Below are 21,906 nucleotides of genomic sequence, written 5' to 3'. Positions count from 1 at the left end.
CACAGGACATGTACCAGGTATAGGTACTGAGCTGGTGCCATCAATGGAGATGGAGTGCTACAGACCTTTAAGAGTTCAAGACTTTCTGGAGTGGGAAGATCTGTCCACCTCCTGACCACACTGGGTAGAAGGCTCAGAGTCCTGCAGTAAGACTACTCCTGGTCTTCCTTGTGCTGACAGCAAAATACTGAACGCATCTTGCATCCCTTACTCCTAAGCCTCGGAGTGCAGTTTCATACCGATATGCTTTGCTGTCTTCTAGCAAGCCTAGCTGGTAGGGAACCACCTAGAAGGGTATTGGGAATACTAGAGGTTGGGCTGGCACCCTCCTGAGGCTCCTTGAGCCCACAGAGCTAGCCCGGTTTCCAGGCAGGGCCAAGATGCCCTGGGACTTAGCTGTGGGAGGGAGGTATAGGCATTGGGTGCTCATCTGTTCTGGGGGCTGCAGAGCCCTGTCCCTTTTCTGGGCAGCAGTAGGAATACAGAAGCTAAGCTCACTGAAATCCTGTTGGTTAATGTCCCTAGTGAATTTTCCAGAAACATTTTTAAGTAGACTACCAAACTACCCTTCCTCAATTAAAAATTCATTAGACTTCTAAAACCCCTCTCATGTACTTTTTCTTGCAAATCAGATATTTGTATAAACAAACAAAAATAGGAAGAAAAAGAAAGGATATTTTCAAATGGAAATTACTTTTATTTTTAAAATTTTATTAATATTATTTTTTTTTACATTCTATGATGTTGCAGAGCAGTTGGGAGGGAGGAGGAGAGGGGAAAGGGGAAGAAAATGTGATGGAAGGAGGAGGAAGGAGGAGGGGTGGGTTGGAGGCCTGCAGCACCCCCCACATTCCCACAGGGGAGACCAGGGGACCTTCAGTGGTGGCTTGGTCACAGCTGGGCTGGGTGCAGATGTCAGAGGGGTGTGGCAAAAGCCCTCGCCTCCCACCACCCCAGCTCAGGAACCTGGGGCCCCTCCTGCTGCAGCTTGGTGGTCGTAGCTGGGCTAGTTGCATGTTGGGGGAGTGTGGCCAAGGCCCAAGGCCCCTCACAACCCCAGCTCCACAGAGCCCCAGGCGCTTCCTGTGGTGGTTCGGTGGTCATTGCTGGGGTGGTTGTGCTTGCCTGGGGGGTGTGGCCGAGGCTCTCAGTCCCCCACCCTCAGGACTGGTTGTGGGTATTGGAGGACATGGCTGAGGCTCCAGGCCCTCCCCCCTTTCTGGCTTGGTAGCCCAGGGGACTTCCAGTCCTTCTAGGTGTTATAGGTGTTCTTTGGTGAAATGAGACCTTTACTAGTTAATATCAAACTTTGTCTCTGGTCTGTGGGTATTTTGTTTTTTCTTTCAGTTCTGTGTTGGATTGTTTGCTGTTACCACTACTCAAACTCTGTGCTGGAACTAATTTGTTGTCCTTTGCTTACTTCTAAAATGGGGGAACTTCCTGTGAGGATCAGTACTAGAGCTCTGTGGTTGAGCTAAATTGCTGCTTTGCTGCAGATTTCCTAGGGAAGGCTTTTTGTGCAGCTCAGGTTTTAATGGTTGACTTTATAGGTACTTCCAGTTCTAGTGAAATCCAGTGCACCAGGGTTGTGTAGAAATACTGGTCTGCACCTGAGTCTTTTCATCAAACTGCACCCCATGCAATTCTATATTCCTGACCAGTCTCCTCTGAGTGGTCCTGCACTGACTGGGGGGAAGATCAGCTGTCCTTGCTGTGCCCCAGTGTTCCCTGATGGTCCGTCTCCCCCACCATCTGTGCTCCAAACACTTCCCATGGGACAGGCTGTGCTCCTTATGATGACTCACCAGCCTCTGAGTGGCTCCTTTTTTCAGTTGTTGTGGCTCCTTGCTCTTATGTGGGTCCATGGGAACCCTATTAGTAGTCTTGCTGGCCTGGGGGCCACCAAAGCCCTTTTCTCCCCTGCCGCCTCCAAGCAACTTCATCTGAAGGGCACAGCTGCGGCTTTCAGGCTCCTGCTCTGAGCACTCACCAGCTCCAACCTGGAAGTGGCCGGGGCTTGAAACAGTCTGAGCAGTTCTTTCTTTCTCTCATTGGGGATTCTCCCGCTTTCATGAACTCCGTAGGTCTCTCCTCCTCTTCCCCTGAGCTCTAGCGGGCCCCAGCTTGGCTGTTGTTGCTTTTTTATAGTTATAAATTGGTTGATTTGTGGGAGAGAGTGAAGCTGGGGATTGTCTATTCTGCCATCTTGACCAGAAGTCTGTTGGTGAAGCAGAACTTAGTTTTTAAGTGATGGAGACATGCACTTGGGGATGGGTGGGTGCGAGTTCTCATTTGCGTTTTGAAATTTCAATTAATGAGCATGATACACTGTTATTGCTGGCACTGGCTTTACTCCAAGTGGCCAAGTGGCACTGTCTGACTTTCTGAGTCCCTGGTGGTTTCCCCCAACCCTCCCGTAACCCCAATCCTTTCCCTTTCCATTGATTTGGGACAGCCCTTGTTAACAATGTGTCAATCACAGTGGGAAGTGGGAAAGAGGGGAGGCCACGGTACATGGGGTTCAATGTCTAAGTGGGTGGAGCAAGGGAGATCACAGTGCAAGTAAGTCAGGTCATTTCCTCTCCTCAAGTCCAGCTGTCTGCCATGGCAGTGTGACGCATGGTGGACAACCTGGGAGGCGGTGACTGCGGCAGCAGTGGCATCCTTTTTTGCCTGCATTTATCTGCACTGTTTGAAGCCTTGTGACCCATTAGGACCCAAAAGCTGTCTGATCACATTATTGGGCTGACTGCTCTCTTTGGGTTGGGAGATCCTGGTTGGCCTGTTGAAGATGGGTGTCTCATGCTGCTCCCTGGGCTGGCGCTGCCCAGGGTCTGCTTTTGGGCCTGGCATACTCTGCCTCCCACTGCATTAGGGACTTGTCTGGAAGGGCTGGCCTGCTGGTGGAGTTGGGCTGCTGACCATACCGTTGCTGGTGGGCATCTTGAGGATGCAGATCTGTGAAGGGGCCCCATGGGCACTTTGGGAGGGGATTTGGTTTTCCTGCTCTCCTTTTGTGTGATCTTTAGTGTTTTAGCCCAAGTCTATTTCCCTACTGTCTGCCGCCTCCTCCCAGCTCTGAGACCTCCTCCTCTGTGTCTTACTCGTGACTTTCCCTCCTCCACCCTATTCATTTTCTTAATGTCTTTTGATAAGCAGAAATATTTAATTTTGGTGAAGTCCAATTTATCCATTTTTTTCCTCATATGGTTAATGCTTTTTGTGTTTTGTGCAAGAAATCTTGCCTACCCCAAGGCTGCAAAGATATTCTCCTGTTTTCTTGTAGAAGCTTTATGGCTTTATATTTAGGTCTGTAATCTAGAATAGTCCTCCAACTTTTTTGTCTTTCATAACATTGCCACTTCTGAAGAGTCCAGGCCAGATTTTTTTGTAGAATATATTTTAATACGGATTTGTCTGATTGTTTCCTAGTCAGACATTTTTTGCAGGAATGCTGCATAGGTGGAGTGTCCTCAGTGCATTACCATGTCAAGAGGCACATGATATCAGTTTGTTCTATAACTGGGGGTGACATTGATTTTTATTTGGTTAAGGGGTATCCCCTAGATTTCTTCATTGTAAAGGTACTTTTTTTCCTTTGTAATTTGCATGGGATGGTACTGAGAGGCTGTGAAATATCCTTCTTCCCCAAAACATTTTACCCAATGGTTTCAGCACCTGCTGATGATTCTTGGCAGAACTAGTTATTGCACAGTACGTTTTTTTTTTTTTTTTTTTTTAAAAGATGGCCGGTAGGTAAGGGGATCTTGACCCTTAACTTGGTGTTGTCAGCACCACGCTCTCCGAAGTGAGCTAACCAGCCATCTTTGTATGGGGATCCGAACCCTTGGCTTTGGTGTTATCAGAACCACACTCTACCAAGTGAGCCACGGGCCAGCCCCGCAGAGTACTTGTTAAATAGTGATTTTCTAAAGCTATCATGCTGTCTACGTTGATTAGTTGGCATTTTTCTGTAAAGAGCTTTCCCTCTTGTCTCCTTTGAAATAGTATTATCATTACTATTATTGCTATTTTTAATTTTACTTCACTTTTTAAGCCTGTAAAATAGTTATGAGGAGTTAGATGATCAAGCTTTGTGGACAATAAGGTCTCAGTAATTGTGAGTTTCCTTCCTTCCTTTCCTGGCTATCTTCCCTAGATTCAGCCTCCTGCCAACTGCCACAAGAGCTGATGAAATGCTGTGTGCTCCCACTCCAGTATGAGAACTGCCCAGTGTGGCCTGGGCACCAGGGAGGATCTGCAGCAGCCGGGGCTCCTCCTGTGTGTCTTACAGCAGACATGGGACAGCAAATACAAGGCCTTGTTCCCATGAGTGGGAGGGGCGGGTCTCTTGCTGACCTTTCCACTCCTTGGGTCTCTATTTCTCCACCTGTAAATGTGGACTGTTTCTAAAATAGGACTGACAGGGAAGCCACCGGGCACCTTTGACCTGGGGGAGTGCTCAGGCATTGTGTATTCTAGTCTTGCCTTGGTCACAAAGGTCCCCTTGAATCTTCAGAGAAGTACTCCAGCCCCCTCATTTTACAGAAGAAACAGAAGGCCAAAGGCCATCTCTAAAGGCCTTCCCAGCTTTAAGAGTCTACGCACCTCTGATCCTTCCCTTCTTACCCAGGTTAGCACCTTAGCTGCATGACTCCCACCCAATATCCCTCCCGGAGATGTGGTCTGCTGGGGTTGAGAGCACTTAAGGAGATGGCTGGGAAACAGAGGAGAGCTGCGTCTTCCCAGGGACCTAGGCTGCCCTTTCCCATCTGTCTCCCAATGGTCCCTCAGGGACTCCCTCTCCATTTCTCTTCATCATCCTAAAGCAGAACAGTAGAGTCCAAGATCAAAACTTCTAAAGTACTGTCACATTCACGAATGAATAGAAAAAAGCCCAGCACATAGTAGATTCTCAATAAAGGGGAATGTCGGTCTTTCCTCCATAGCAGTGTTACATAACAATCATTAGTGGTAAAACTAATGTTCTCTCCAGAGTGCTCAAATACATGTTCTCTAGTTTAATCCTTACAATAACTCTGTGGTAAACAGCATCACCCCCATTTTACAGATGTTCAGGATACGTACACAGCTAACAATTGATGGAATTAGGACTGAGAATGTATGAGGGTACTTCAAAAGTTTGTGACAAAATAGATTAAAAGATAATGGGAATCTTTCCATGAACCTTGGGCATGAAAGTGCCCAAATTGCTTCATGTTGGAGATCTGCTGCTCAAACAGGGGCATGTTTACAAGAAGAGATGTTTGGAATTTTTTTTTTTTTTTGCCTTAAATGCTATAGTGTTTTCATGTACTCTGCAATATATTGAAAAACAGTCATCAGGACTTGTAGATTGTGTTCTGAGGATGGTTTGTGGGCATTCTGGGATATAGGGCTAGGTATGTGTCTCCGTGTGCTCTGAAAAAAGGGGAAAGAAACTGGTATCTGCAGCTGCCAAATAGTGTGACAAAGGAAATATTGCATCAACCTGGTGCTGTGCAGGAGTATTTTAGGCTGTCTCTGTATAAAACTTCTCTACAATGTGTCAGATGTGTGGGTTTGTTTTTCCTTATGAGTCTGGGAAGCTGACTGAAGCCAGCTGGTGATATGATAATGAAAGTGACAGCAGGGTTGCCTGTTAAGAAGTGCTGGGAGCTCTTACCTTTTCCCTTCCCTTTCTGAAGAAATCAGTCCAGAATCCATTATGAGGGTCTGAGCAAGGCAAGCATGTGTTGGAGGTGTGTGTGTGTTGGGGGAGGAAGGGGAGCCTCCCTGGCCAAGAGCAGGGTGAAAACGGTGGCTCCAGCAAAGATGACCCAGCCTGGGGTGTTGGGGCCCAACTGGGATAAAGAGAGTGCTAATCAAGAGGGTGGCCCAACCAGGAAAGGAAGGCATCCATGTGGTGGGTGTGAGGACACAGACACGGTGTTGGAGCAAGGATGGAGTGAGGCGGGTTTCTAAGTGTGGGGGGCCCTTAGGGAGAGCCGCAGTGATAGTCGACATGGGATGTCAGAGCCTGAGTGAGGTGATGAGGGCCTCATGTGCGGAGGGGCCCCAGTGGAAGACTGGCTACATATGGGGGGACTGATCAAATGAGTAAATATATTAAGAATCATGAGTGCCAGGTTTCTCACCATTGTAGAAGAGACTTACCTGTGGTATTGTGTTAGAATTGGAGGTATTGGCATGAACTTGTGGTTTGCAACATTTATCTATATATCTATATGTAGCTATAGAAATAATTATAAATTATAGATGTACATGAGCTCTGTCCATTGAGAGGGCCTAGCAACAGCCATACCATAATAAGCAATGAGCATACTTAGCACCCAGATCTTGGTTTCTAAATACCATTTTCCAATAAAAGGAACTGAGGGTCCTCGGGGAAATGACTGGATCAGAAAAGTGTTAAGATGAGCCTAGAACATCTTATTGGGCCAGAAAGCAAAGAAGTAATCAAAAAGAATGATATCAAGTGGACACGGGAGCCAGCTCAAAGGGTTCACACTGGCCAAATCTGGGACAATTTGTGTTTCAAAATAAATAATGATGGTAACAGATTATAACTCACTGAATAAGATAGGAAACCTTAGTGTATATAGATATGAATAAGTGAATAAACTGAATATTTGATGAATGGAATATTTACATAGTTTTAAAGTATCTCCTTGTAAAATACTTATTTCACAAAATATAAAGGAAAATGAGTAACTTCATAGTAGAGAAGCCTGACAGAAACCACTGTAATCAGGTGATCAAAGTGAACATCATCAGTAACAGGCTAAACTGACATCATGTGTTGCCTGATCAGATGCAACAAGAAGACGACAGCATGACTTACCTGACGTTTCTGCCAAAGATGCATAAGCTAAATTTAATCACAAGGAAACATCAGACAAACTCAAAATATGGGACATTTTACAAAATAACTGGCCTATAATCTTTAAAAGTGTCAGTGTTGTAAAAGTCAACAAAAGACATCAGGAACTGTTACAGACTGAAGACTAGAGGGATATGACAGCCAAACGCATCCCAGGATCCTGAACCAAATCTTTTTCCTGGAAGGGATGTTATTGGAATAAGTGGGGAAACTTGAATAGGGTTTAAAGATTAGGTGGTAGTAATACGGCAATATGAATTTCTGATTTTGACTTTTGATGATTGTATTGTGATTATGTAGGAGAATGTTCTTGTTTGTAGGAAACACATCTTAAAGTATTTGGGGCAGGGAGTAATAGGCAATGGGTAATAGGGCATCAAATGGGCAACTTATGTTTAAAAAAAGAAATGTCAGAGAGAGAGGTGGCTTCTCAGCTGAACCAAAAGGGAAAGGGAGTGTAGACCCTGAACCTGCAGGGCTGTGAACAGACTGGAAGGCTGGGAATTGAGGGACAAGAGGAAGGGGTGAGGACAAGCAATCCCCACCTGAATTTAGAAGGAAGAGGCTCACAGGAAGGTGGCTTCCATTCTTTCTTCTTGGGAAGCCTTCTCTAATCTGAGAGCTGCAGAGTGCTACCTGTCTCTGTCAGAGATTCCCCAAGGAAGGGGCTCTGTCTTATTGTGATGTTTAATTTTATGTGTCAACTTGATTGGGCCATGGGGTGCCCAGATATTTCATCAAACATTATCCTCAGTGTTTCTGTGAGGGTGTTTTGGATGAGTTTAACATTTAAATCAATAGACTGAGTAAAGCAGATTGCCCTCCCTAATGTGGAGGTGGGGACAGGGTTGGGGCTCATCCGATTAGCTGAAGGCCTGAATAGAACAAAAGGCTGAACTTCCCCCAAATAAAAGGGAATTCCTCCTACCGGCTTCCTTCAACTGGAACATCAGCTTTTGCAGGCATTCAGGCTGGAACAGCACAAATGGCTCTTTTGGGTCTCAGCCAGAACGACTGCAGATCTTATCAGCCTTCACTATCACGTGAGCCAATTTCTTATAATAAACCCATCATTTCTTCCTTCCTTCCTTCCTTCCATCCACCTTATAGGCTCTGAACCCTAATACTTATTTTCCTATCTTTCTTTCTTCCCTTACACTAACTCCTACTATGTGAATGACACAAAGTAGATGTTTAGGAAGAGGCTTTTAAATGAAAAAACAAAGGAATTGGATGATCATGTCAGAGGAGCAAGGAATAGCACAGTGGCAAGGGTGAGGAATGAAACCTTGGCTGACACTGTAGGGCCCTTTCACTGCTCTGGGAATCATGAACAGTGTCTTCTAGGAAGGGTTCCTGCTTCCTACCATCACTGCAGGTGGGGATGGAGGGGGACTAGTATTTATTGAGCAGCCGGCCAAGGACTGTGCTGGGTGTTCTATCTTTAGGCTCCTGCAGTCCCCATCTGCTCCCTGCACCACACCCCGCAGTGCTTGCTCCAGAATAGCTCTTTGTCTTCTGACAGTTAAAGGACCCACTTCTTCCAAATACTGAGAACTTCTAAGGGTGAGGACCATGGTGTATGCAATGCTGAAGCTCTAGGACTTTGTAGTGTCTACTGCCAACAGGAGTTCAGTATATAAAAGGAGTGGTGTACTCAAGGTCACACAGTGTCATGAGGGTGCAGCATCCAGAGTCACATTCAGGTCTGTCTGGTCCCAAAGTCCATGCTCTTCCAGCATGCCATGCTGTCTCCTGTAAAGTAAAGGAGACTTTTTACAGGATAATAATTGCTATGATTTGTATGTGGCTTGTTCCTGCCAAAACTCATGTTAAAATTTGATCCCCAATGTAGAACTGTTGGGAAGTGGGGCCTAGAGGGACGTGTTCTGGTCATGGGGGTGAATCCCTCATGAATAGATTAATGCCCTCCTCCTGGAGTAAGTTTTCACTCTCACGAGAATGAATTAGTTCCCATGAGAGCAGGTTGTTAAGAAGAGTGACTTCCTTGGTTTCTCTTTCTCATTTTCTCTCTCACCATGTAATCTCTTTGCATACACCCGCTCCCCTTCTGTTTTGTGCCATGAGTGGAAGCAGCCTGAGGCCCTTGCCAGATGCAGCTACCCAATCTTGAACTTTCCAGCCACCAGAATCGTGAGCCAAATAAACCTCTTTTTTATAAAATACTCAGTCTCAGATATTCTGTTATAGCAACACAAAATGGGCTAAGACACTGATGGAATTATTGGTTACCTGGAAGCTGAAAATTGTTGGGCAAATGTTTGGTTAACTAAATCACATTTTAATTCATCTTTGAACATGCACTATTATGCTTTTAAGTTGCTGGCTTAGTGCCATGTACATCAGTGGGACCACCTAGAGTAAAATAAAGTTCTTCACTAGCGCCAATCAAGGAAAAGAGGCTCTGGGAAGAAAGCTCCATTTATCACAGTTGGTGATTTGTCCTGAGATAATTAGGTTGGAAAGGGCCCTGGACAGGTGGAGAGGTGGGTTCAAGTCTTGGCTGTGTTACGTAACTAGCCATATGATCTGAGGCAACCCATTTGCCCTCTGTGGGCGTCAGTGTGCTCCTCTAAAAGTGGGGATAAGAACTCTTGCCTGCTAGAGATGTGATGATCAGAAAAAAGGAAAAAGCACACAACTTTTTATGACTTAAATGCATCATAAACCCAATCCCCTAGGCACCGGCTCAAATATTGCCAGTTGTTCTCAGTTGAGGGGTCATATAACACATTAAACAAAAAAAATTCACGACTTTGCTTTTATTAACTAGAAAATTTGCCATGGCTAGGCAATGGGAAAATTCACATCTTGTTTGATCAATTACAGGAGGCATCAATTCAGAACGGAAATGGCACAACGTCTTTGAACCTGGATTTAAATGTAACTTCTTATCCTGTAGAGTGCCTTACCTTAATTATATGGAATAAAAAATATGAAAAAGAATTTTCTAAGGCCTGATAGATTGGAGTTGATATCAGGGTTATTAACCTTGGGTGTATATTAGAATCACCTGGGGAGATTTAAATAACACCAATGTTACCCAACACCAGTTACATGCTTAGGGTAGGGCCCAGGTATTTTTAAAAGCTCCCAGGAAATTCTAATAGGCAGTAAGTTCTATAGATACACAAAAGAGTGATATGAAAAAGCTAGAACAGTGCTGTCCAATAGAAATATAAAGTGAACCACAAGTGAGCCAACATATGTAACTTTAAAATTTGGAATGACCACAATTCAAAAAATAGTAACTGCAATTTTAATAATGTATTTACATAACCCAATATATTCAAAATATTATTTCAACATGTAATCAATATAAATAATTATAAATAAAATATTCTACATTTTTCTCATACCATGTTTTCAAAATCTGGTGTGTATTTATTTATTTATTTATTTTGTCGTTTTTTCGTGACCGGCACTCAGCCAGTGAGTGCACCGGTCAGTCCTATAAAGGATCCGAACCCGCGGCGGGAGCGTCGCCGCACTGCCAGCGCAGCACTCTACCAAGTGCGCCACGGGCTTGGCCCTATTTTTTTTTTTTTTTTTTTTACTTATTTTTTTATTTTATTTTGTCGATATACATTGTGGCTGATTATTGCTCCCCATCACCAAAACCTCCCTCCCTTCTCCCTCCCCCCTCCCCCCCTCCAATGTCCTTTCTGTTTGCTTGTCGTATCAACTTCAAATAATTGTGGTTGTTATATCTTCTTCCCGCCCCCCCGTTTTTTTTGTGTGTGTGTGTGTGTGTGTGTGTGTGTGTGGTGTGAATTTATATATTAATTTTTAGCTCCCACCAATAAGTGAGAACATGTGGTATTTCTCTTTCTGTGCCTGACTTGTTTCACTTAATATAATTCTCTCAAGGTCCATCCATGTTGTTGCAAATGGCAGTATTTCATTCGTTTTTATAGCTGAGTAGTATTCCACTGTGTAGATGTACCACATTTTCCGTATCCACTCATCTGATGATGGGCATTTGGGCTGGTTCCAACTCTTGGCTATTGTAAAGAGTGCTGCGATAAACATTGGGAAACAGGTATACCTTCGACTTGATGATTTCCATTCCTCTGGGTATATTCCCAACAGTGGGATAGCTGGGTCGTATGGTAGATCTATCTGCAATTGTTTGAGGAACCTCCATACCATTTTCCATAGAGGCTGCACCATTTTGCAGTCCCACCAACAATGTATGAGAGTTCCTTTTTCTCCGCAACCTCTCCAGCATTTATCGTTCATAGTCTTTTGGATTTTAGCCATCCTAACTGGGGTTAGATGGTATCTCAATGTGGTTTTGATTTGCATTTCCTGGATGCTGAGTGATGTTGAGCATTTTTTCATATGTCTGTTGGCCATTTGGATATCTTCCTTAGAGAAATGCCTATTTAGCTCTTTTGCCCATTTTTTAATTGGGTTGCTTGTTTTCTTCTTGTAAAGTTGTTTGAGTTCCTTATATATTCTGGATATTAATCCTTTGTCAGATATATATTTTGCAAATATTTTCTCCCACTCTGTTGGTTGTCTTTTAACTCTTTTAATTGTTTCTTTTGCTGTGCAGAAGCTTTTTAGTTTGATATAATCCCATTTGTTTATTTTTCCTTTGGTTGCCCGTGCTTTTGGGGTCGTATTCATGAAGTCTGTGTCCAGTCCTATTTCCTGAAGTGCCTCTCCTATGTTTTCTTTAAGAAGTTTTATTGTTTCAGGGTGTATATTTAAATCCTTAATCCATTTTGAGTTCATTTTAGTATACGGCGAGAGGTATGGATCTAGTTTCATTCTCCTGCATATGGATATCCAGTTATCCCAGCACCATTTGCTGAAGAGGCAGTCCCTTCGCCAGTGAATAGGATTGGTGCCTTTGTCAAAGATCAGCTGGCAGTAAGTGTGTGGGTTGATTTCTGGATTCTCTGTTCTATTCCATTGGTCAGTGTGTCTGTTTTTATGCCAGTACCATACTGTTTTGGTTATTATAGCTTTGTAGTATAGCTTAAAGTCAGGTAGTGTTATGCCTCCAGCTTTATTTTTTTTGCTCAGCATTGCTTTGGCTATGCGTGGTCTTTTATTGTTCCATATAAATGTCTGGATAGTTTTTTTCATTTCTGAGAAAAATGTCTTTGGAATTTTGATGGGGATTGCACTGAATTTGTATATCACTTTGGGTAGTATGGACATTTTCACTATGTTGATTCTTCCAATCCAAGAGCATGGGATATCTTTCCATCTTCTTGTATCCTCTCTAATTTCTCTCAGCAGTGGTTTGTAGTTCTCATGATAGAGATTTTTCACCTCCTTGATTAACTCAATTCCTAAGTATTTTATTTTTTTGGTGGCTATTGTAAATGGGCAGGCTTTCTTGATTTCTCGTTCTGCATGTTCACTATTGGAGAAAAGAAATGCTACTGATTTTTGTGTGTTGATTTTGTATCCTGCTACTGTGCTGAAATCATTTATCAATTCCAAGAGGTTTTTTGTAGAGGTTTTAGGCTGTTCGATATATAGGATCATGTCATCTGCAAACAGGGACAGTTTGACTTCATCTTTTCCAATCTGGATGCCCTTTATTTCCTTCTCTTCTCTGATTGCTCTGGCTAGTACTTCCAACACTATGTTGAATAGGAGTGGTGAGAGTGGGCATCCTTGTCTAGTTCCTGTTTTTGTCGTTTTTTCGTGACCGGCACTCAGCCAGTGAGTGCACTGGTCAGTCCTATATAGGATCCGAACCCGCGGTGGGAGCGTCGCCGCGCTCCCAGCACAGCACTCTACCAAGTGCGCCATGGGCTCGGCCCTCTGGTGTGTATTTTATACTTAGAGCACATACCAATTCAGACAATGCAGACTAGCCATAATTCTCATGGCTAATGGCTACTGTTTTGGGTGGTACTGAACTAGAATATGCAATATAAACATTTTGTTAAGAATTTATTGGATTATGTTACTAGTAATTGCAAGAATTTCTAAATCTTACAAAGATAGAGTGTATGCATTTTTATTGCTGTTTCTACATTTACATATTTAAAATGAAACATAGTTGTTATAATATTCACTACCAGTAGTTGTATGGTTCTCATCATATAGGTTTATACACACATGTTTTTGTTAGGGTTATTCCTAAATTTATGTATTTGCTACTGTTATAAAGGGTAAGAGTCCAATAACTGGTTACTGAAGTATTGATTCTATGATATTACTTTTGTCCTGAATTCCCTTGTCAATTCTAAGATTCTGGATTTGTTCTCTACATTTCAAGGCACTATGTCATTGTGTCTGCAAATAAAGATACTTGTAATCTAATTTCCTTTCCAATAGTTAAATCTTTTATTTCTGTTTCAGGTCTTACTGTAAGAACTTCTAAAACAACGTTAAATAATAGCATCACTAAAAGGTGTGCTAGTTCTGTTTTTTTTTTTTTTTTTGGTCTTTTTTCGTGACCGGCACTCAGCCAGTGAGTGCACCGGCCATTCCTATATAGGATCCGAACCAGTGGCGGGAGCGTTGCTGCGCTCCCAGCGCCGCACTCTCCCGAGTGCACCACGGGCTCGGCCCTAGTTCTGTTTTTTAATTCTAGTGAGAATATCTTTAATATTTCATTGTTAAGGAATGTTTGTGTATGTCTGAGAGAGATACTCTCAAAAGAAACATCTGGTTATTTGTCATTTTCTAAAGTTTTAAAACTTTTTTATTTTTAATTTTAATTATTTATTTTTTCAAAAAAGATGACCGATAAGGGGATCTTAACCCTTGACTTGATGTTGTCAGCACCACGCTCTCCCAAGTGAGCTAATCGGCCATCCCTACATAGGGATCCGAACCTGTGGCCTTGGTGTTATCAGCACCACACTCTCCCAAGTGAGCCATGGGCCGGCCCAAACGTTTTATTTTGAGATAATTATAGATTCACAGGAATTTGCAAAGATAGTAGAGAGGTTCCTGTTTACCCTTCACTCAGTTTCCCCCAATGGTTACATCTTATGTCACTACAGTACAATATCAAAAACAGGAAACTGACATTGGTACAATATGTGTGTATACATCTATACCATTTTATCATGAGTGTCAATTTGTGTAGGCATGATTGCTACACAAATCAAGATACAGAACTATTCCATCACTACAAAGGTCTCCCTCATGCTATTCCTTTATAGTCACATCCTCCCCTCTCCACCACCATCTCTAGCCCCTGGCACCCAATAATAAGTTCTCCATCTCTATAATTTTTTTATGTTGAGAATGTTTTGAACTCATCTGTGACCGTTTCAGATTGGCTTTTTTCCACCTCAGCATAATGCCTTGATATCCATCCAAGTTGTATGTATCAATAGTTTGTTCCTTTTTATTGCCAAGTTGTATGCCATTGTATTGATGTACCACAATTGTTTAACTGTTCACCTGTTGTAGGACATTCTGTATGTTTCCAGTTTTTGCCTATTACAAATAAAGCTGCCATGAACAATCACATACAAGATTTTATGTGGACAAACATTTCATTTCTTGGGGATAAATGCCCAGGAGTATGATTGCTGGGTTACATGGTACATGAATGTTTAGTTTTTAAACCAAGCTATTTTCCAGAGTGGCTGTACCATTTTACATGCCCACCAGCAATGTATAAATATATGCCTTTTCTGCACACTCACCAACATTTGATATTGTCACTAGTTTTTATTTTAGCTTCTAACATAATTTTTAAAATCAGTGACGGGTGTTGGGTTTTATCAAATACATCTTTTGACATTTATGGACATAATTTCATGATTTCTCTTAATGGATCTATTGATGAATTATATTCTTTTATCTTTAAATGTACATATGTTTTAAATGGTAAAAATAATAAACAGCATAAAAAGGAGCACAAGGAAAAGTAAATATTCTACCACTCTATCACAGTTTCCTTCCCCAGAACCAATGACAAGTCAAAAAATTACCTGTTTCTTGACTTTTAATCTAGAGACTATATATATTAATAGTATCATACCATATACACAGTTCTGCATCTTGCCTTTTCACTTAATATCTTAGAGACCATTCCATATCAGTACATAGAAATCTATCTCATTCTTCTTAAGAGCTACACAGCATTCCATTGAGCAGTATGTCATAATTTAATTAAGCAGTTCTTTTTTGATAGACATTTAGGATGTTTCTAGTCCTTTGTGATTATTGACAATGCTGTAGTGAATACTCTAGTATACGGGTATTTGTGACCATGTGAAGACTAATGTAGGAGAAATTCATAGTAATGAAATTACTAGGTTAAACGTACATGCATTTAAATTGTAATAGCTCTTGCCAAATTGCCTTCAAAGAGGCTGAACCATTTTTGAACGGTTCATTCAACAATGAACAAGAATGTTTGTCTCTACAACATGTATCTTTTCCAATCTGACATCTAAAAATTAGTATTTCACCTTAATTTTAATTTGCATTTCTCATATTATGAGGTGGTTGAGTATCTTTTAAAGCCATTTGTATTACTTTTCTATCAATTATGTGTTCGTATCCTTTGCCCATTTAATGTATTGTTCTAAATCAATGTTTAACAACAAACACACTGCTTTCCTATTTTCATGTGCTCAAGAACCTCTTCAGAAGCAGGAGGCTCCCTCGGACAGTGTTCAGGGTCCTCTACAATCACACCAACTCTAACTCAAAACTGCCTCCTTGGGCCGAGCCCGTGGCGCACTGGGTAGAGTGCTGCGCCGGGAGCGCGGCGACGCTCCCGCCGCGGGTTCGGATCCTATATAAGAATGACCAGTGCACTCACTGGCTGAGTGCCGGTCACGAAAAAACGACAAAAAAAAAAAAAAAAAAAAAAAAAAAAAAAAAACTGCCTCCTTCCCCAATACTACTGTCTGTTTCCAAGAAAGAGCCCCTTTATGGTCTCCTCAACATCCCACACGCCTCCTGCAACGCTGCTTGCTCTCCCGTCCCTCCCCTCTGGAGTACTCTCTTCCAGTCAAACCTGACCAGTCCCTCAGGGTCCAGCCTAACAACTGCAGCTGTCTGGAGGGCCTTTCTGAATACCTCGCACCCACACGGCATACAGGCTCACTTTCAGGAGAAACTTCTCCCAACTAGCGCCTATGTCCCTGGAAGGCTGGCCTGACACTCTCCCAGAGCCCAGCTTCCTGCTCTGTCCAGGGGTTTGGCATTTACTGAACGCATACGTGAGCCAGGCACCGTTCCACTTGGGGATACGGCAGTGTATGAGACAGACAGATCAGGGCCCCTCCTCTCAGTCAGCTGAAATTTTAGCGGGGGGGAGGGGTTTGGAACTAATATACAACAAACAAGACAACAAACACACGCACAAGAATGGCCATGAAGTGCAAACAAGTAAAGGAATAGAGGGTGAAGGGATGGGGGCAAGGGTCTCCTCTGCACCGAGAGGTTGTGAAAGGCTACCCCAGAAGCCCAGATGGCAGCAAAGCCCTGAGCCTTACCGAGGCCCACTCGAGTGAAGCCCGTCAGGTCGGCCGCTCTTCCGAAGATGGACCGGCGCAGCCCAGCCCTCAGCACCCCTTCTTTCCTGTTACCTGACAGGAACTGAAGGCAGAAGCCCGCGATCCCTGCAACTTCGGGGTGGGGGTGGGGGTGGGGGTGGGGGCGGGGGCGGCGAGGACCCGCACCCTCCTGCTTCACATCCCAGCTGCAACCTTGGGAGAATAAAGTCATGCTTGGGCTGGCATTAACAGAGCACCTACTACGTGCCAGCGTTCAGTTAAGCACTTTTTACACCATCGTTACTCCATTTAATCTACACAATCCCGCGCAGACTTTATTATAAACTTTATTTCACAGAGGAAGAAAAGGAGGCTGGGAATACGGCAGTAACCTGTTTCGTGTTACTTGGTTCAGAAAGAACCTCAGCTCCCGGGGAGGGAAGTTCTGTGGTGGGGGTCGGCTGGGGTTTGCTGGAGCATTTACGGGGTGCGCGCCGTGTCTGGAGTTTGTCGGGTCCGGCGCGGGCCCGGTGGCTACTAAGGCCCCCCACCCCGCCCGAGTCTCTGGGCCTCGGGGGCAAAGGGGCGCGCCCGGGCCGGCGGGCTGGGGGCGGGGAAGGCGCGGGGACAAAGGCCGCGGGCACCGCGCTGGGGCCGGCCGGTACGGCGGCGAACTCCGGCGGCCGGACACGGACTCGGTGCCCCGGGTCCTGGCGGCGCCCGGAGAAGTCCGCGCGGCGACAGAGCGCCCTGAGGTGCCGCGGCGCCGGGAGCAGGCCGAACCCGCCGCCCGCGCCGCCCCCTCCCCTGCCCCTCCCCTCCCCCCGCCCCGCGGCGGCTCGGCACTCGGCGAACATGGCGGCGGCGGCGGTCGGGCGGGACACTTTACCTGAGCACTGGTCCTACGGCGTGTGCCGGGACGGCCGCGTCTTCTTCATCAAGTGCGGCGCGGGAATACGGGGATGCGGGAATGCGGGGACGCGGTGGGGGCGCGGGGCCGAGCGGGCGCCCCCCGGGCGGCGGCGGCGGCGCTAACAGGTGCACCTCTCTCCCCGCAGTGACCAGCTGCGCTGCACGACCTGGCTGCACCCGCGCACCGGGGAGCCCGTCAACTCGGGCCACATGATCCGCTCAGGTGGGCGCCGGGCCGGCGGAGGGGGGGGTTCGGGGGCGCGCGCCGCGGCGGCCCAAGTTTGACTGTACTTTCTGGCGTTTCCGCAGACCTGCCCCGCGGCTGGGAGGAAGGTTTCACGGAGGAGGGCGCCAGCTACTTCATCGAGTGAGTGAGTGAGTCGGACGCGGCGCGCTCGCACCTGTGCCGCGGGGGTCCGGCCGCTTCCCGCCCGGAGCCCCGCCCTGCGCTGTCCTCCCGCGCCGGTCCCGGACGAGTTGGCGCGCTCAGCGCCGCGGCCGCACTCAGGGGGTTTTGTGTGCCCGAGCTGTGTGGCGGGCTCCGGGTCTCCGCTGGACGACCTGGGCCGGGGGCCGGGGGCCGGGATCCGACCCGCTGCGGGGGCAGGGGCTGCAAACTCTGCGTCCTGGACCTTACTATCGGGAGGGATGCGGCCACTGGTGTGACGGCCGGACACGCCTCCCTGCTGGGGCCGCCGGCTGCGCGGGGATGGGGATGGGCCACGGAGTTCTGTCCCAGGTCCGGAGCCTGAGGGGCTGGGAGAGGGGGAGAGAGACGAAGGGAATCTCGCTTGGGGAGGCCTTCCCCTCCCGCAGCATTCTCTGGGATGGTTGGCGAGAGTCGGAACCACACCCCCACCCTCCATCCCCCGCGCCGGCCTGCGGGGGTGGGGAGGGGGAGCCGGTTAACCAATAGTATTCCTCGAATACTCCGTGTCTCTTTGGCCGGAGCTGAACGGGGGCAGTCACTCCTGCTTCCCCAGTTAGGCGGTGGCTTTTCTACAAAAGCCCTGGAGCGTTGCCTCACTAGCCAGGTTGCCCTGGATCTGTAGAAATCAGATCGAGGGACACTAGTATAGTCTCTACTTTCCCACTCCCGGCAGGTTTCTGGGTCGCAGCATTCTCACTCTGCCTGCTCCCCTGTGAGCTCCATGAGGTCAGAAACTGCTTTTGATCTTTTGCCCCGGTGCCTGGCATGGAGCAGGCACTCTGTAAATGTTTGTTCACGGAATGAATGAACTAGCCAAAGGTCTGGACGGTGGTCTGACAAGTACTGGGTGTATTTTGGGGGACTGTGCGTCAGAGTTAATTTCTTCACCAACCTGAAAACTGTTAGTTAGTAGAGGGACAGCATATTTGAAGAAAATTCCGGAGCCTTCTTCCGCAGTTTAGGCTCCTGCATGAACGTTGAAATACTGATGGGTGGGATTTATAGAAGTAAGGACTAACTAGGGCGTTAGCTAGTGGTCCTGTTGTCCTGCCTGTGTGTGTGAAGTTGGGGGGCTGGCTAACACCGTCAGTACCTCTCTGTCAGTGGGCCTCTCTGGCTCATAACTGCATCAATCGAAATTTATTAAAATTTCTTATGTGCCACACATTCCAGCCATTAGGACTGTAGAGTGAAAAAGCAGACAAGTTCCAGGTGCTCATGCAGTTGCAATCTAGTGGGGGAGGGAAGGAAGCAGAAAATAAGTAAATAAATCAGAATAATACCAGATCATGATAACTACTATGCAGAGAATTAAAATAAAGTGATATGATATCAAGTGATTAGGTGGCTTTGCTGGACTGGGAGATCAGAGCTGGTGTTTCTGAACAGGTGACTTTTGAGGTGGCAGAGCATTTCAGGAAGAGGGAACAGCTAGTGCAAGGTCTTAAGGCACAAAAGAGCTTCAAGTTCAAGGAGCAGAAAGACCACTGTGGCTGGAACGTGGTGAAGTGGCATGAGAAGAGGTCACAGGTAGGAGAGAGCTAAATGGTGTCAAGTTTTGTGAGCCAGGGTAAAGGGTTTTTAAACTCTATTCTAAGCCCAATGAAAAGTCACTGGAGGGTTTTAAACAGGGAGTGGCATGATTTGATTTGCATTTTTAGAAAGACCATTCTATCTGTTGTGAGGAGACTGGATTGTAGGTGGGCACTGATGGGGGAGGCAGGAGAGCAGTAGAAGGCAGTTGCTGTGGTCCAGGCAAGAGTTAATAATGGCTTGCCTGGGGGTGGTAGTGCTTGAGATGGAGAGCACTGGTCAGATTCAAGCTGTGTTTAGGAAGGAGAGGCTATGGACCTTCCTGATGGATTGGATGTAGTCTGTGACAGAAAGAGAATAGTCAAAGATGACTCCTAGGGCTTAGCACCTGAGTGGCTGGTCCTCCTATCATTGAGATGGAAGCCTGGGGGAGGAGCAGGTTTGGAGTGGGGGAGAATCATGAGATCTTGTTTTGCCATGTTACACTTGAGATGGGAATGTATCAAATAGTCAGATGTATGAATCTGAAGCTTGTGGTGGGAGGGAAGGAGAGGACTGAAGAGATCTGTTTGGATGTTATTCAAGGCCATAGGATTAGATGAAATCACCTACAAGAGAGTGTGGACAGAAAAGAGATGGCCTCAGCCTTGGGGTAGTGCGGTGTTCAGAGGTTGGCAAAAGAGTCGGATTCAACAAAGGAAGACTGAGAAGCACTGAGAAGGTAGGAGAAAACCCAGGAGAATGTGTGGTCATGGAAGCCTAAAGGGTGGAGCCTGACTGGAGCAAGTGGAGAAGGAGATACAGGGTGAGGACATGGAGTCAGGAAGGACAGGCAGGTCTCCCAGATAGTATTGTTGTGAAGTGGAGATGGGACGTTAGCCAATAACTGGAGAGGATGTGGATTTGAGAAAGGGTTTTCCTTTTCTTTAGTGGGAGATCATAGAGCATGTTTTGTTCCAGTGGGAATGATCCAGTAGAGAGGGAGAAATAGGTGATGCAGGAAAGAGACAGGATAGTTGTTGAGCGGTGTTTCTGAGAAGGTGAGAGGAGTGGGAGCTGGGGCGTGTGGCTCACAGGTCTCACACAGGAGCAGAGCCCTTCATCCGTTTGACAGGAGGAAAGGCTGAGATGCCATGGAGTACTAGGCACAGCTTTGAGCTGGGGGACTTGAGGGGTGTGTAGGACTCTAAAGGCCATTGTCACAGCCTCCCAGTCCTACTAGAAAGCAGTGTGTCAGAGTGTCCCTTACCCTCAAAGGCAAACCATGTCAGGAGGCTGGGACTCAGTGGCAGCTGATTGTATTTCCTCCCTCCTTCTGTGACAATTTCTTGAGAGATTTAAGGATTGGGAAGTAATTGTCCTCCTTTTCCCCACATAAAAATGTTTTGCTTCAGTTTGCTTTCTTAGATTTGCCGTGAGCACTTCTGAATGTTTGATTTTTTTTTGTCATTGGGGAAGGATCTTCCTCTGATTTGGCTCAGTGAAGGTAGTGGGACAAAGGATTGGAAGGCTGCTTTTATTTTTCCTAATGGATCCTTGGACAGGAAAGTTGTGTGAAGTGTTCAGGGTGCATCAGTTGCTCCTGATATTTAGCAAATGTTTTAATACTCTCCAGAGCTCATTTCTTGAAGCAGAATACCTTGAGCTAAGGCAGGTAGATTTTAGTTTTGATTTCTGCACTTTGTTCAAATTTGCGTTAATAAGGGACAGAAGATATAAGGAATCTACTTCTGATTTTCCCAATTCTAGAATAGCCGATACTGATAATGCCTTTAAAAAGACTTTTTGTACTCTAGGACTTCTCTACTTCCCCATGTGTCCCTTAGGTAGCAAGATATAGTAGTAATTGTGATAGTAGTGTCATTAACGGCAGCAGCAATAATAGTAGTAGCAATTATGTAGTAGCCTAATCTTTTCAAGTCCTTGAAAAATGCCAGGAGCTGTTCTGTAACTATTATTGATTAAATTCTCACAACAGCTTGATGAGTTAGGAACTATTACTAGTCCCATTTTACAGATGTGGAAGACTTTAATTATTACTTAGTGAATACAGTTTGGCAGACACAACTTTTTCAAACATGGGACCCATGAGGGAGAAGCTATAGAAGAGGCCACTGGGCTGCTCTTCATGGAACTTTGTGGGTTATGTTCTCTCTACAGTAGGCATTGAATATAGGTCATAAGTTGATAGGAGAAAGAATGGGAGGAGGGACTCGGCTACGCTGCCTGTGCCAAGATTGTTCCTTGAAGGCAGGCATCCTATTTTCTGTTTCTGAGACTTTAGCACCCAGCCCAGTTCTGGGCATTGAGTAGGCACTTGGTATTTATTGAAGAAGCAGTGTTTTAAAGAGACCCAGTGAGTTTACTAGGTATCCCAGGTCCTGGAAAACTCCTTGCTGGGGAGGAGATCAGAGGTGTGGAGGAGACTGGACAAGGTGAAAGAAGCCAAGCAGCCAGGAATGGGCCTGTCAAGGCTGGTTCCTGGACCCCAGGCTTCTTGGATGTAATCACTTGCTGTCAAGAATAATGCTCAAAGCAGGAAGATGGCCAGTGGAGGCTCAAGCAGCCTCTTCTGGCTTCTTCACCGCATAACCTCAGTGCTCTGCATCTGGGAATTAAGATGTTTGTTGGCCACCGGACTAGACCCTCATCCCTCCCTGGCTGCTGGACTTTGACATCCTCTG

General features: G+C 45.7%; 1 protein-coding gene and 1 pseudogene across 2 annotated transcripts in view; one reads left to right on the top strand and one right to left on the bottom strand.

Moving 5' to 3' along the window:
• Positions 1–2,679: 2,679 nt before the first annotated feature.
• On the bottom strand, positions 2,680–8,460 carry LOC134376398 (SUZ domain-containing protein 1-like; annotated as a pseudogene).
• Positions 8,461–17,202: 8,742 nt separating this feature from the next.
• The window catches only part of PLEKHA7 (pleckstrin homology domain containing A7), a 203,833-nt gene continuing 199,129 nt past the window's right edge, over positions 17,203–21,906 (top strand). For both annotated transcript variants that reach the window (XM_063093679.1, XM_063093678.1), the window contains exons 1-3: positions 17,203–17,288; positions 17,406–17,482; positions 17,569–17,626. In XM_063093679.1, the coding sequence (XP_062949749.1) occupies positions 17,203–17,288; positions 17,406–17,482; positions 17,569–17,626 (221 nt within the window). The remainder of the gene's footprint in view (positions 17,289–17,405; positions 17,483–17,568; positions 17,627–21,906) is intronic.

This window comes from Cynocephalus volans, chromosome 4, assembly GCF_027409185.1.
Source record: "Cynocephalus volans isolate mCynVol1 chromosome 4, mCynVol1.pri, whole genome shotgun sequence".
In the NCBI taxonomy this organism is placed as follows: Eukaryota; Metazoa; Chordata; class Mammalia; order Dermoptera; family Cynocephalidae; genus Cynocephalus; species Cynocephalus volans.
The sequence above is the reverse complement of the archived record's forward strand: the minus strand, read 5'-3'. Positions and strand labels throughout refer to the sequence as shown.